Genomic DNA, 16,479 nt, shown 5'->3' on the forward strand with positions numbered 1-16,479 from the left:
CCGGGTGACCAGCGGGTACCAAGTCCAGCCCAGGCTCAAAGGCCAGTGGGTGATAAAATGATTAACTGAGGCTGAGGGTACAAATCCCACAGCCGTTGGGAGTCCGCAGGTCACCCCAGCGACAGGGGAACATGGTGTAATTCAGCATTTATGGAACAATCTTGCTTGGAAGAATGATTGGCAAGAAGCCAGCCCTGGATGGAGGCAGGGAAATCCACCACAGCCTTAGTACAGCTGGCGCACCATCCCGAGCAGAACCCTGTGGGTAACTAGAGACAAGAACAAGCCTTTTGATGGCCTGAGGCTAAGGTATCAGCTTGAGTAACATCCAATGGCTAGGAGTTGTGTGGGCTAATGCTAACCCTGGAGACTCCCATGAGGGGTGGAGCCTGCTGGGCAAAGGAAGGCAGCTATTGAAGAAGCAGAGATGCTGGAGGGCAAAATTACACATCTCAGCTCAGAGAGGAAACCACAACAAACCTTTTCATCTGGCTCGTTGGTCTAGGGGTATGATTCTCGCTTTGGGTGCGAGAGGTCCCGGGTTCAAATCCCGGATGAGCCCAGTGTTTGTCCTTTTGCAAATGACCTTAGGAAAGCAGATAGAGCTGGGGCGAGGGGCAGCCAGGGGTAGGTGGGCTAATGAGCTGCACTGGGGCCTATAACTGAGTGGTGCTGGGCAGCCTGGGGGTGGGTTAGAAAGCCCTGCTGTGTTTGTGACTATAGTGGGTGCCTAACTCCCATAGGCTCCTTTGAAAATGACTCTGAACCTTGAAATCCGTCCTCTGTACACACTAGTCTGTAAAATCCCTCTATGGCTCTGAGGGGCCCTGGGGATCTCCAGATCCAGCAGTTCTCTGCCTTCACTGCGTTATCCTCAGCACACAGAGTCTGCCTGAGCAGACCGACGTCAGGTGCCCTCCCTGCAGAGGCCTGGATGGCACCAGAAAATTGTTTAACTACATCGCACAGGGGTGTGAAAGATCCACATCTCTGAGTAGCCTGGTTAAGCCGACCCATGTGCCTGTGGAGACAGTGTTGGGTCATCACAGCTGTGCAGCTGCAGCACTGCAGTGTAGATGCACCTCAACCTAGCAGCCGCTTCTTGGGGAGATGGTTAATCATGCTGCTGGGAGAACCACTCTGGGTAACATAGGTGTGCAGGGCCGGTGCAACCATTTAGGCAAAGTAGGCGGCCGCCTAGGGCGCCTAGTGGTTGGAGGTGCCTAAAAGTCCCCTCAGGCGAGGAGGTGGAGTTGAGCTGGGTGGGGGGGCGTGCGGGGAGGGCTGCTCATAGTAATGGGGGTGGGGGCGCACAGGGGAACAGCTCCCCGCCCCAGCTCACCTCCGCTGAGCACACAGCCCAGCTCTAAGTCTCCTCCAATCAGCACTGCAAGCCTGGGCGGGGAGGAGAATTAGAGTCGCACCGGTGTGCTCAGTGGAGGAGGCAGAGCCGAGGTGAGCTGGGGCAGGCTACCCAGGCAGGGTTAGCTGCGGGGGGCGGGAGAAGGGGGCTATTCTTCCCAGGCAGGGTTAGCTGCTGGGGGGAGGGGGAGGAGAGGGGTTAGCTCTCGTGGTGGGGGGGCTCCCCGGGTGGGTGGCTGAGTTAGCTGCCGTGGCGGGGGGGGGTTAGCTGGGGAGGCGGTGCAGGGTGGAAGTTTCGCCTAGGGCGCGAAACTTCCTTGCACCGGCCCTGTAGGTGTGTTGCCGGCAGATAACTGCATGAGGCCAAGCAACAGCGGGGGGGTCCGTCGCCTGGTGTGCCGCGCCAATAAACACACCAGGGTGGAGAAGCAAACCAAGTTTATTTGAGATCTCAAAGCGGTGCAGGGAGATTGACTCAGATCAAGCACACCTAAAACAAGCAGTCTGTTCCTTTATATCCATGAGAACTTTTCTCACTGACTAGCAATCCCCCATTTCCCCTCCCTCCTCCTCCTTCCTCCCCCTGTAGCAATTACGTAAGTGCAGGTGTATTAAGTAATCTTGGCCGCGGCAGCTCGTTAGTAAGTTTTCCTTCTGCAAGTTATCTTGTCCTTCTGCTAAAGGTGCACAGGCCTCATTATTTCTGCTTTAGACCAGTTAGAACTGTTGCAACTGATAACGGCTGTTACACCTGGCCTTTTAGGTCGATTAAAGTTCAAACATGGAGGGACTCTTGTCTGCTGAGGCCTAAAACCAGGAAGGTTCCATACTCTTGTGGCCTTCCACCCTCCCGAGTTACGTAGGGTTATGCTTAGTGACACCAACAGGTGTGTCTACACTGCAGCGCTGCGGTTGCGCAGCTGTGACACTGTTGTGTTTTCATGGTAGCCACGCCCACGTACAATCACACGCACCCTATTCCATTGTTCATACAGAGGCCCCCAAAGGATATAAACTAGGGTCAATGATGGTTGTCACAATTCCATTAGCTTGGTCCAGCACATGGCTGGATGTTGTTAGAGCTGTCACAGGCCGTGGGTTCGTATTCCCCTTCCCTGCCTCCAGGGGCAAAAGGGGTCCTTTAAACTGGTGAATCCCTGGGAATTTTAACATTCACAATGAACACGGCAAATGAAAACCAAACCCAATTTTTCCAAATCACCAACTGGGGAGAAACCCCAGTCTGGCTGATGGAATCATTGACTCGTGGCTCAGCCGACAAACAAGCACAAAGGCTGGAGCTGGGGCTAGCGGTTAATTTCTGTGCCTGGTTCATTCTCCCCCCGGAGGAGCCAGTCCCTTCACCAGGATCCTCCAAGCAAAGGAACTTACCTTTGAAATAGATGAAAACTGTTTACTTCAAATGTTACGGGAAGAAACTGAAACTGAATGAAAACAAACACGATGATGTGAACTACAAAGAAGGAAGATGGTGACTCCGTGGTATAAATTAAGGTAACTAAAGGAGCCATACGATCTGTTGATTACACAAAAGCAACCGTAGGCATCTCAATTCCAGCGCAGTATCAAAGGTTAATGGATGATAAAATGGTTAATTATGTGTAAAGGTTCAAACGGAGCCAGGGTAAGTCCGCAGGTTGCCCCCATGACAGGCAAATGTTGTTCAATTTGCCATTTATGGAACAACCTCACCCTGCAGAGAGACTAGCAAGAAGCAACCCCTGGATGGAAGCATGGAAACCCTCCACAGATGATGCACCACTCTGAAAAAGCCAAGCAGACAGGTGTGGGTCCTAGAGATGAGAAGGGGCCTTTTGACAGACTCAGTAACATCCTGGGTCAGGGAGTTCCATGGACTGATGCCAATGCCAGAGATGCCCATGAGAGGCAGAGCCTGCAGAGCAGAGGCAGTTATTAAAGAGGCAAAGATGCCTGAGTAGAGTGGGAGCTCAGAGAAGCCCCTATTCATTCTTTCCCTATCCGGCTAGTTGGTCTAGGAGTATGATTCTCATGTTGGGTGCTGGGGTCCTGCATTCAAATCCTGGACAAGCCCAGAGATTTTGACTTTGCAAATTAACTTTACAAAACAGCTGGAAAGAAGAACATTCACACCTGTTTTCAAAAGAGCCTAAGGGAGTTAGGCACCCCATATAGTCACCAACACAGTAGAGCTTTCTAACCCATCCATAGCCACTCCAGCAGGCCTTAGTTCTGGGCCTCCATCATTCTCTTTCCTCCATCTTCTGAACTGTGCCCACCCACTGTCTCTCTCATCCAGGGTCTGAACCCAGGACTTCTTCTGCCAAAAGCAAGACTCATATCACTAGACCAACAAGCCACATACCAACGCCCCTGCACCTTCTCTAAGCCAGGATGGCTCAGTTTGCCCTCAGGCACCTTTAATAGCTGCATCCGCCCTGTCAGGCTCCACCTCTCCTGGGTGTCTTTGCTGTTGGCATTAGCCCATGGAACTCCCAGCCACTAGCTGTTATTCAGGCTGACACCTCAGCCCCAGGCTGCCAAATGGCGTATTCCTGTCTCTAGTTACCCACAGGGTCCTGCTCAGCTCTGTCAGGATGGGACTTGAGCTGTACTCAGGCAGTGGAAGGTTTCCCTGCCTCCGTCCAGGGCTGGCTTCTTTCCAGTCATTCTTCAAAGCAAGATTATTTCACAAGTGCTAATTGAACCAGATCCTCCTGTCAGCAGGGTGACCTCCTGCCTTACACTGGCTGTATGATTTGTTTCTTTAGCCCTAGGTAATAATTTTATTAACATTAACCTTTGTTACTAGGCTAGAATTGATACTCAGTGTTCAGACGGTTACTTTTGTGTAATCAACAGATCGTATCACTCTGTTAGTTACCTTGTATTACAGGTTGCAATCCATCCCTTTCCTCTCTATAGTTTACATTATCATATTTTCTTTCCTTCATTTTCATTTTCTTCCATTATCATTTCAATCAAAGATTTTGATTTATTTCAAAACTAAATTCCTTTGGTTGGTTGGAATCCCCAAGTGTGGGGCCTAGAATCTCTGGGAACAGAACCAGCTTGTGATAAATGAAAGGTTTTGTGCCAGTTAGGTGGCAAAGTTTGCAGATGATACTAAACTGCTCAAGATAGTTAAGACCAAAGCAGACTGTGAAGAACTTCAAAAAGATCTCACAAAACTAAGTGATTGGGAAACAAAATGGCAAATGAAATTTAATGTGGATAAATGTAAAGTTATGCACATTGGAAAAAATAACTCCAACTATACATACAATATGATGGGAGCTAATTTAGCTACAACTAATCAAGAAAGAGATCTTGGAGTCATCATGGGTAGTTCTCTAAAGACGTCCATGCAGTGTGTAGTGGCGGTCAGAAAAGCAAACAGGATGTTAGGAATCATTAAAAAAGGGATAGAGAATAAGACGTAGAATATCTTATTGCCCTTATATAAATCCCTGGTACGCCCACATCTTGATATCTGCATACAGATGTGGTCTCCTCATCTCAAAAAAGATATACTGGCATTAGAAAAGGTTCAGAGAAGGGCAACTAAAATGATTGGGGTTTGGAATAGGTCCCATATGAGGAGAGATTAAAGACGCTAGAACTTTTCAGCTTGGAAAAGAGGAGACTAAGGGGGGATATGACAGAGGTCTATAAAATCATGAGTGGTGTGGAGAAAGTGAATAAGAAAAAGTTATGTACTTGTTCCCATAATGTAAGAACTAGGGGCCACCAAAGGAAATTAATGGGCAACAGGTTTAAAACAAATAAAAGGAAGTTCTTCTTCTCACAGCACATAGTCAACCTTTGGAACTCCTTGCCTGAGGAGGTTGTGAAGACCAGGACTAGAACAAGGTTTAAAGGAAAACTAGATACATTCATGGAGGTTAAGTCCATTAATGGCTATTAGCCAGGATGGGTAAGGAATGGTGTTCCTAACCTCTGTTTGTCAGAGGGTAGAGATGGATGGCAGGAGAGAGATCACTTGATCCTTACCTGTTAGATTCACTCTCTCTGGGGCACCTGGCATTGACCACTGTCAGTAGACAGGGTACTGGGCTGGATGGACCTTTGGTCTGACCCAATATGGCCATTCTTATGTTCTTAATATGCCAGCCAAACCCTACAGGACTAAGACAGTTACTGAATTTAGTTTAATCCCTTCGGGGTCCAGAGTATTGCAAATGAAATTGTGCATGTCTGCTGGTGGAATTGCATGTAACTCCTCCTGGCGACTGACTAGTGCAATCTGTGGATTGCACTAGGAACTTGAAAGGGCTTCAGAAGACAATGAGTGCAAAGTGGATTTCCAAAAAAAGCACCTGCGAGAAGGAAATGCACATTCTCTGCAGCCTTTTGAAGCTATGCCCTGGAGAGAGAGACCCATTGTCTACTAGCGACCTGCTCCTGGAAACTCCCGATCGAAGATTCCTGAACTGTACAAAGGACTGACTAGACTTTTCATGAGTGGGCTACTTCTGCGCTGAGGCTGCTCTGAACTTGTCAGCACAAAAGAGACCCCTTTGGGGCGTTTGAAGGAGTCACTAGAGGAAAAGTTGGAGACACCTGGGGTGACGTCCGTGAGGTTATTAGCACATGTCTTGGGTCTTCTGTTGTTTCTGATATGTTTTCTCTGGACTGCTTTTACCTCGGGGATGGAATAGGCTTGCCTGGGAAGCACTGAGTAGTAAGTCGTAATTGTTGGCAAAGACTGTGTTAGCGTCAGAAGAGAAGGCCGGCAGACCTGTTTAGGCAGGCTGTCTTCTGCTGAGAATAACAGTGAACTATTTAGCCTGCAAATACCTTGATCCACCCAATCGCCTGGGTTCAGGTTTGGTTCCCGGAGACAGGAAAGCCCTGATCATGCAACCTCTGGTTAGTGCCAGATTGTCATTAAAAAGCTGACAGTGTTATTTGTCACTAAGGAATAGTCTCTACCTACTGCCAGAGAGGGCTCAGAGAGAAGGCAACAGTGCTGCTGAGATGTCTGTAGGGATAGGATAAAAAAAAGCTAGGACTGTAAAGCAAGACAATTGAAAGGGGATGTGACATGAAAGACAGGAGATCGATTGAGACCTTCCATTTTTAACACAAGAACAAGAGGACATCAAACCAGCATGTCAAATCTAAGCCAGGCAGGATTTGAATCCGTAACAGAGCTAGAAGCTGGGCCATCAACCAGAGAACAGTTCACCTCTACAGCTGGTTGTGTGCTGCCACGTACCCTTCTTGGGAGGGATTTCACCAGTGCTTAATTTGTAATGAAAGAGGTGCAGGAGCTCAAACCATTTTTTTTTTCCTTTTATAACTGATGTGCCAGGCCCAGAAGTGCTGGGGCTCTGAACTGCCAGGCCCAGGGGTACTGGGTCTCTGAACTGCCAGGCCCAGAGGAGCTGGGCTCTCTCTAGATCTCTTTATCCCACCTTCACAATTGTGCTCACCCACCCTGTTTGCACCTTGTTCCAGATCTAGCTACTGCCTAAAGGCAATTTGCAAAACTAGCACTGCTGGGCTCATCTGGGAGTGGACCCCACACCTCTCACACTCACCGTGAGTCTCAGGCCACTAGCCCCTGACAGCAGGCATTGTGTTGTCTCTGAGCAGGGTTGTGTCACTCTGCACTCTGACATCTTTGGCTCTTTTATAGCTTCCTCCGCCCTGCAGGCTCCACCTCTCCTGGGTGTCTTTGCTGTTGGCATCAGCCCACGGAACTCCCTGCCAGAGGATGTTGCTCAGGCTGACAGCTCAGCCTCAATGTGTCAAACGGCTCTGTCCCATCTCTGGTTACCCACAGCATGTGGCTCGGCTCCATCAGGATGGCTTCTGCACTGTACTAAGGCTGTGGAGAGTTTCCCTGCCTCCGTCCAGGGCTGGCTTCTTTTCAAATGTTCTTCCAAGGGATTTTGTTTCATAAATGGCAAATTGAGCAACACTGTCCTGGTGTTGAGCCACCTGTGGCCTTAGAGTGACTTTGTATTCCTGTTTCTTTAGACACAGTTAATCGTTTTATTGTACATTCGCCTTTGATACTGGGCTGGACTCAATACTTGATGTTAGGATGGTTACTTCTGTGTAATCAGAGCCCCAGCCAACCTCCCTCGGGCTAGTGCAGGCTTTTTATTAAAGACTTAATAGTGTTATTTTTCATGCAGGAATAATCTGTAACTACCAGCAGAAAGGGCTCCGAGACAAGGCACAGGATGGGAGAGATGTGTATGAAGGGAAGTGGAAAAGGCTGGGATGTGAAAGGAGACAAATGAGAGAGGATGTGCTAGAACAGCGGGCCCCAAACTTTTGGGGGTTGTGCCCATCGTACCTTTGTCTGCAGCTCCCACTCTGCGATGGCTCAGGGGGCGGGGGCAGTGATAAGGGGACCGAGGCTGGGGCCTCAGCTAGGAGTGATTCTGGGGTGGGAAGTAGGGCTGCAGCCAGGGGCCAAGGCTGGGGGTGGCGGCAGGAGTGGAGCTGGGCTTATGCTGGGGACGGGGCCAAGTGTTGGGCTAGGAGCTAGGGACAGAGCTGGGGGCAGGACTGGACCAGAGCTGGGGGTGGGAGGGTCCAGCTGGCTGTGCCTTTAGAAGTGTGGGTTCAAATCCCACTTCTGCCAATTGCCTCCTGTGCCAGGGGTTTCAGACACTTTGGTGTAAAGAGAAGGGGGGGTGACTGATTTAGACAGTTGTTTTCAAGCCAACTGTAGAGCGTTAGGCACTCAGTCTCATCACCAATTAAAGCAGAACTTTCTAACCTACCCTCAACCTTTCCAGAGCTCTTTATCCCGTCTTAACAACTGTTGTGGCCCAAGCAGGTCTGCTCCTCTTCCCAAACGTAGCCTCCTTGCAAAACAGGCCTGAGCCAGGATTGGGACCCTGACTCTCTTAACACCCAAAGTGGCATCATTCCCTGGCCAACAAGCCAGCTGGCTAAGCCACCTACACTAGGGGTACTCAACAGGCATGTCACAGGCCAGATCCAGCCTGCCAGATGCTTTTGAACAAACCCCAAAATCTTTTTATGTATTTATTATTATTATTGTTATTGTTGTATTATTTTCTCTGGAGTCTGGACCTTGACTAGACCTTGACCAAGCAAGCTGGATCTTGACAAAACATAGTTGACTACCCCTGTAAATCTACACAGTCCCTGATGCATCACTCCACAGTCATGTCTCTTTGACCTCTGTTGTGATCACAGGGCATACAAAGTGTACCCCTGTTGAGAGTTCAAATGTAAAGAGTCTGGGAAAGTGCGTGAGACGTTACAACCACCATGAAAAACAGGCCAAGGCATTAATGATGCTGAATGCTGTAACAAGTGCAAGAGACCCACGCGAAGAAGCTGGATTCATCCAAGCAAAAAGGCCCCACGGATATATTTGAGGATTGCTGAAATCATGCGTGGTGGAACACAGAAGATGTGGAACTAGAAATGAATAGACCAAAATTGGTTTGACTAATTCGGGGACACAACAATGAGCAGGGTGAAGTATGCTGCCCATGTGTCCCCTTTTTGGGTTTTTTTAAAAAGAGGCTTTGACAAAACACACGATCAGTTCAGGCCTTGCCTCTTGTCCCCTGGCCCAGCTCGTCTCGCTTCATCTTCCCTACCCTGCCAGCAGTGAAGCTCAGCTGTCGTCCTGAGAGGGGAACGCCCAGGCTTGCTCTTGGCTAAGGAGCATTGTTTTTCGTCTGTGAAAGCTGAAAGTCATCGCCTGGTCATGCCAACTGATTTGTGTGTGGACAGAAAGGGGGCAGCATGACTCAAACCTGAATCAGCGCCCGGGATTAGTGTAGACCTGCCAAAGGACTGTCAGCTGGCTGTGAAACTCCACACCTGAGTTGTTAAGTGTTACCTGAATTCCCCAAAAAACAACCCAGGGTCACACTGTATTAGCTTTATTACAGTGCCGCTGTTGGGTCAGATAGAAAAGAGATGGGGCTTATTCATACACGCACATGCGTTCACTGCATGCATACCCTCATGCACCCACACACTTACACAGGTGGAGAGTTACTGGAGACAGCATGGAGGCCGAGAAGCCGAAGCTTGGTAGATCTGGGGTGTCTGTCTGCGGTCACGAATCCAGGCTGCTGAGAGGGTGAAGAAGCAGGGGCTTGTGTGCATGCCTTCTTCCTCTTATTTTGGAACTGGGCGGCTCCTGTCACGTACACTGAGTTTCCTTTCTGTGTCCATCACTGAGAAGCATTCCCAGACCAGTTCCTTTCATACATACCAGGTTCTTCTTTACTTTACAGCACTTCATGACTGCCTTCTCAGGGCAGATTGTATCAGATACACCTGGCTCCTCGCTCCTCTCTCCTTGCAGTTCCTCTCTGCCCAGTCCCCCCCCCCCCCCCACACACACTCCCTTGTTCACAGTCCTTCGTTCACACTCTCTCTGAGAGATGGGACATTACAAAGCTTGGAAGTTCATACAAGTGGTAACTTGAAAAGGTTACAGAGCTTGCAAAGGTTACAAAACTTTAAAGGCTATGCTAACAATCACTGAATTTACAAAGTCTGCAGAAAGGTTGCAGAACTCGATACAAGTTACAGATCTTACAGTCGCATTTGAGTGGAGGCTTTACATAACATTTCCTGCCCCTTGGTCACCTCAAATTGTGGTGACCATCCAAAGGGGGACAGCGGGCTTCCACTCATCCATGCCAGTGCTTCAACTGCTGGAACAATTCCGGATTCTCATTACACGTAGCATGTCCGCAGTAACAGAAATACATATCCAAATATTGACCGGAGGATGTAACAATGAGCGTCAAACAGTCCTTCTCATGTACAACATTTAGATGAAAATCACAACATTTGGTGGGAAGGTAAAAAATTGGTAAAGGGAGTAGTTATCCCAGGCTTTTGGATGGAGGTGACCACCATGGGGATAGGTATGTGACTGACAATTTGGCAGGAGACGGAGGGGTAAGGAGAGGGCGGGGTCTACAAGACAAACATAAAACATGAAACACAGAACACAGAACATGAGACAACATAGAACATGCAACACAGAACACAGACTTTGTCACGACGCTATAAGCATGGTATTTTTATAACTCTTCAGCTGGTACCAGTTCTCCTGAAGTTCTGGTTCAGAGGCTGAAAGATAGAAGCTTCGAAACAAATTAGCACAGTGTTCCCTCTGCGACAGACCCTGCTCTTTCGAGTTGTCTGTGGTGTAACCATTTTCCCTCCGGGGTTCCATAGCCCATCAGAGAGGGTCAAGGTATCTAGGGTGCTAGTCATGGCCTGGTGGGCTAACGTGGGGGAACTGTGAAAACTCTGGGCTACGCGGGTAAAGCAATACTGTACTCCATCCACGTGGAACGCGAATCGGTCCTGCGATCGGGATAGCAAAGAAACAGTTAAACAAGTCCAGTACAGAAAATCTTTTAGCTTTGCAGCTGATTTGTGTGTGGACAGAAAGGGGCAGCGTGACTCAAACCTGAATCAGCACCTGGGATTAGCAGGGACACCCAGAGGATTCAGGAAGCATGGGGTCTTCGGTGGCGAGGGGCCTGGGGCGGAGCGGAAGAACGGAAGGACTCCACTCCAGGGGCCCCGAAAAACTCTCATGGGGGCCCCTGCAGGGCTCGGAGCCTGGGATAAATTGCCCCACTTGCCCCCCACCCTGGGCGGCCCTGCGGATTAGTGTAGACATACCAAAGGACTGTCAGCTGGCTGTGAAGCTCCACACCTGAGTTGTTAAGTACCTACTGTGCTCTAGGCATGGCTGAATGACACCTACTAGCAGCAATTAACCATAGTCTCCTGTCCACAAACTTTAGGTAAACTCTGTGCATTGAGTTTTCACCTCTTAGAATCAGGATTCAGCCCAAAGCAGTGTTTTCCCCAGGGACTGAAATACAACTGGGTGTTCAAATGTACAGGGTGGGGATTGTAAAACTATTAAATTGGCAACACTGATGTAACTCGTTGACCACTGGGGAGGAGGATGGGAGAGTTCAGGGTGTGTTCACCCAAAACCCTCATGGCCACATCTCAGGGGGCTCTGAGTTACAACCACCGTGGCAGAGCCCAAAGAGACAAGGCCTCCTTGCAGATCAAGCACCAGTAGGGTTGATTTCTGAATAGGTCTTCAAGGGGATCTGTAATGAATAATGACTTTATTCAAGCAATGGCACCGTTTGGCTACTGGAAATGGAGGTGAGGCCAAGAACTGGAACTAGGGAGACTGGGACAAAAAATTCAGGGCTGAGAACCATTTCCTAAAGTTTCAATTCTTGTGGGTTCACTGGTATATTGGGACTCCTGGATTCAAATCCTCGAGGAAGCCTAGTGAAAAATCTTCTTAAACATCATTTTCCAGAGCTGCTAGGCTTCATAGGTTCCTGTTGGGTCAGCAGAAGTTCTGATTGTTTGGTGCTTCTGAACAGCAGGCCGTGTTCCTCAAACCTGAGCATGGATGTGACTGCTTGGCTGTCACTGAGAATTTTCCACGTCTAATTCTCATTCAGACCAGAGACTGGAAAGAGACAGCTCTTCTGGGAAGTTAATAGGAGATGGGCATTCAGATCCCATTTGGAAACCCCCACCCCTACCTGAGCCAGTGGTCTGGGCTAATGATAAAACTGGAGTCAAACCCCAGTATGGAAGGACTGTCCATAAAACTCCTTGGGTGTGGTTTATAATCCATATTGCAGTTGTAGTGTGCTTGGCACTGCACAAACACAGAACAAAGTGACAGGCCTGTCCAGAGAGCTGGCACCTAAGGAAGGTTGGAGGTTGGATCTGAGGAGGATTTGAGTGTTGATCTGATGGGGATTTGGGGGTTGATCTGAGTAGGGTCAGAGGTTGGATCAAAGGATTATTTGGGAGTTGATCTGAGGAGCGTCGAAGATTGAATTGAAGGAGGATTCAGGGGTTGGTCTAAAGAGAGTCGGAGGCTGGATCGAAGGAGGACTTGGAGTTGATCCTGGTAAGGTCTGGGTTTGGATGCAGGACCTGGTGGGAGCAAGAGGGATCATGGCTCATCCCCCTCCCCTGCCTGGCTCTCAACCTGTGTCTCAAAGTGGACTGGTTCCCCATCGACGCAGGCAATGACAATTCTGCTGGTGCTACTGGACCCACTGTAGTCACAGTCAGGCGGATCAGATCCTCCTTGGAGCTCACAGACAGTGAGGGGGAAGGGGTCTTCGCTGAGGCGCAGGTCTCCTTCAGCCGGCTCCCCGCCGTCCCTGCAGACGGGCTCGATCTGGTCAGCACTGCTATGGATGAAGGTGTTGACGTGTTTGCACTTGTGGGCAGTGGCCATGTCCCGGCGCCGCATCAGGAGGTTGCAGTATCGCCGGGCATCTGGAGGGCTGGGGTCAGAGGCGTCCACATGTTGCCTCAGGAACTTCTCATAGCGCGACTCCCCTCGGGCCAGGGCCATACCAGTGACCAGCAGGACGAGGGGCAGCAGGAGTGCGGGGAAGACTCCCCTCAGGGTCATGGCCAAGTCTGTCACTGGATCAACCTGCTGTGGGGAGAGAGGCGGGAGATAGATAGATACAACGTGGGGTGAGGATCTGCCTCCTCCATGGAACCTCCTGGGCACTGCCCAGATCAGGGCCCCGTTGTCCCAGGTGCTGCACAGACTCTGACTGAGATCAGGGTCCCCGTTGTGCCAAACGCTGCCCAGAACCAGAGATCAGGGCTCCCACTGTGCCATGCGCTGCCCAGACCCTGTCGGAGATCAGGGTCCCCGTTGTGCCAGGTGCTGCACAGACCCCAACTGAGATCAGGGTGCCCATTGTGCCAAACGCTGCCCAGAACCAGAGATCAGGGCTCCTTCTGTGCCATGCGCTGCCCAGACCCTGTTGGAGATCAGGGTCCCCGTTGTGCCAGGTGCTGCACAGATTCCGACCAAGATCAGGGTCCCCATTGTGCCAGGTGCTGCACAGACCCTGAATGAGATCAGGGTCCCCATTGTGCCAGGTGCTGCACAGACCCCGACTGAGATCAGGGTCCCCATTGTGCCAAACGCTGCCCAGAACCAGAGATCAGGGCTCCCGTTGTGCCAGGTGCTGCACAGACCCGGACCGAGACAAGGGCCCTGTTGTGCTGGTGCTGCTGTGATGTTTCTTCAGGTGTTTGGAGCTGTAAGTAACCCCATCACCACCCTGCCTCAAAGTGAGAGAGATTTGCAGCTGCTAAAATGAGTCTGCTCCCTGCCTCTCCCATCAGCCAGCTGGCTTGGCACACTCCTCTGGTCCTGGCACACCCTGGCCTTGCCTTGCAGGTAACCCTTGGGGCTCTTCAGTTCCCCAGATCTTCAGAAGCGTCTTTCTGCAGCAGGCAGCCCAGACAGATCGAGAAATCACCCAGGCCAGCATCTCCAAAGAGCCAGGACATGGCCAGCCTGGCGCCTCTGCTGGTAACTCTGCCCTCTCGTCAATATCACAGCACTGAAGTGCATTTATAACCAACCAGGGTCCAGTCCTGACTAAACAAAAGAGCTTTCTGTGCCATGAAGCAGAGAGACCAGAGGCTAAAATGGTCACAGAGAAAACATACGTACAACCTCCATCCCCAGTGACTCAACAGCCCTCAGCCAGCCACAATCCACAGCGAAGCTCCCTGTCTTACCTAATGTGACTTCTTGGTGTCCTTCTCCCACGTGGCTAGAGACCTGTTGTGCAAAGCTACAGAGAGACCCAGGTGCTATGTCTCGACGTGGTGGCCAGAAAGGCGATCTCTCCCCTTCTCCTTATAGTCCAACTGTGCATACACAGGTAAAGGTCTCTGCCCCAGTGACTGTTCTCCAATCAGCCGACACACTCCTGCCTCCCTCACCTGGCCCTCAGCTGGCTTTTCCTGTTGACTCAGATGCACATAACTTCCTAAGTCTCCAGCCTTAGTCAGAGTGGTAAAGCCACATTCCTGTAATGAGGTTGAACTTGTAGATCAAGTTTGTCCCCGAAACACGCGTGAGGACTATCTGTGTAGCACATACCTTGTTATGCACCCTCTGTGCCTACGTCATGCCATGGTGTTACTGAGCAGTGTGTCACTGGCTTTCCTTTGCTGCACCTTGCAGAGAAATACTGTGACAGTTAGGGGCAGGGAGATGAATTTGTAACAAAACCAGTTACATTTAGAACTAAAGAACAGAGCTTCAAGTGCCACAAAGCAAAGAGAATAGAGACAGAAAATGGTCAGAGATCACGCACAAGTATAACCTCACTTCCTAGTGACTCAACTTGCTTTCAGCCAGCGACAACTCGTGGTTAAGCACCTCAGTGTGACCCTGAGTCCCTGTGTTCATACCCTGCACTTATTGTAATAATCTCCATGCCCAGGATGCCATGCGAGGTAGCATTTAATGACAGCCTGATGGGTAATATGTATGTGGAGAGTGTGCATGGAATGCATGACCAGAGTTATGAATATGAGCTGAGGTTATGACTGCAACGTGTTTGCCAGGCGAGCCTGGGGGCAGGCTAAACCAGGTTCACAAAGACAAAGCACAAGCCAATGACTCTGGTCAGGAGTAAGCAAACTTGATAGGCCCTCACCTGTCAAATAGCCTGTCTTTGCCAAGGAACGGGGGCTCTGTCCCCATGAGCCCCCGTGTCTCCGTTCTCACAGTGGAAATGACCTTTACTGGGGTAACCCTCCAGAAACTGCATTTCAGAGGGTGACTGGACTATTAAAGGGGGCAAAAACATCCCAGATGATCTCTCAGTCCCTTAAGAAGCCAAAGGGACCAGCTTTTTGGCTTTGGGAATTGATCCTGACCAGAGAATCTGGTTCGCCAGGTTGCTGGGACCATGTGGGAAGGATTTTCCCTTCAGCCACGTCTAGCTTGTTAAGTTTTTGCTGCAGGGAAGTGTTTTATCTTTATTTCTCTTGTCTTTCCTGACTTTCATGCCCAATGCTCGAACTCACTTGAAAGCTCTCACTGAGTCTGTAAAATAACTTGCTTTATCTTTAATCTGAACCCATCCAGCGCTGTGTTTAATGTGAATCATTTGATAACTCCAGTTCAGGAGCACCGGCAGGTCCCGCCCCCAAAATATGGCTGACGACCATGTGGTTGCCGCCCCACAAATGTCAGTGGCCTAGACAACCGCCTAGGTTGCCTAATGCGTTGCGCCGGCCCTGCTCCAGTTAAAAGAACAGACTTGGTTTGACCCTCCTGGGGGGGTGGTGTGGAACGAATCTTCAATATCTGAGCTGCCCAGAAGAACGGTGCAGAACATACATCTGGGGAAAATCAGGGCTGGGAAGAGTTAACCAAGGCTGGGGGGGACCAGCGGACGTCTGTGGCACTGCAGGCAGGCTCCTGAACCTGAAACTTTGGCTCAGGACTGCTTAATGCATAGACGCGAAGCGGCTGTTCTCTGTGGGTGTCCCAGGCAGAGGCAGGTAAAAAGGGACATGAGTCTTCAGCACTCTGGATTGCCCCTCCCCCAGCAGGTGACACTGACCCAAAGCAACTTTTCAGGATCACCCTCCCGCTTGGCAGGGGATCCACTGTATGAACAAAGCCAGCCCCTTGGAGTGATGGGTACAAAGGAGATGTCTCCCCTTCGTCTTATAGTCCAGTTGCTCTTAGACAGGCACCCCTAGGTAAAGGTCTCTGCCTGCTGACTGTTCTCCAATCAGTCGACACACTCCTGGCTCCCTCACCTGGCTCTCAGCTGACTTTTTCTGTTGACTCAGACGCATGTAAATCTCAAGTCTCTGGCCTCAGGCAGAGTGGTAAAGCCACATTCCTGTGTCAGGATGAACTCGTAGATCAAATCTGTTCCTGAAACACAGGTGAGGACCATCTGTGCGGCACAGACACATAACTCTGTGCACCGTCCGTGCCTACGTCAGGCCATGGTGTAACTGAGCAGTCTGTCACCAGCTTTCCTTTGTTATGCTGTCATAAACAGAGTGTTAAGGGTTAATGTCTCTTCCACCTGTAAAGGGTTACAAGCAGGAAACTGGACACCTGACCAGAAGACCAATCAGAAGACAAGATACTTTTAAATTCGGGTGGAGGGAAGTTTGGGTGTGAGTTCTTTGTTCTTTGTTCTGCTCTCGGAGGGTCTGAGAGAGACCAGACATTACAGGCTCTCTAAGTTTCTTTTCAAATAGAAG

At 50.1% G+C, this 16,479-nt stretch overlaps 1 protein-coding gene and 1 non-coding gene across 2 annotated transcripts; one reads left to right on the top strand and one right to left on the bottom strand.

The window, feature by feature from the left end:
* The first annotated feature begins 490 nt into the window (after window positions 1–490).
* Window positions 491–562, top strand: TRNAP-UGG. Its single transcript has one exon. It is a non-coding gene; the product is annotated as a tRNA-Pro (tRNA).
* An 11,805-nt stretch (window positions 563–12,367) lies between these two features.
* On the bottom strand, window positions 12,368–12,838 carry LOC115638061 (ribonuclease-like). The gene has a single exon (XM_030539653.1). The coding sequence runs from the start codon at window positions 12,836–12,838 to the stop codon at window positions 12,368–12,370; it is 471 nt and encodes a 156-aa protein (XP_030395513.1).
* Between the last annotated feature and the right edge of the window lie 3,641 nt (window positions 12,839–16,479).

Source organism: Gopherus evgoodei, chromosome 21 (genome assembly GCF_007399415.2).
Source record: "Gopherus evgoodei ecotype Sinaloan lineage chromosome 21, rGopEvg1_v1.p, whole genome shotgun sequence".
NCBI classification, from domain to species: Eukaryota; Metazoa; Chordata; order Testudines; family Testudinidae; genus Gopherus; species Gopherus evgoodei.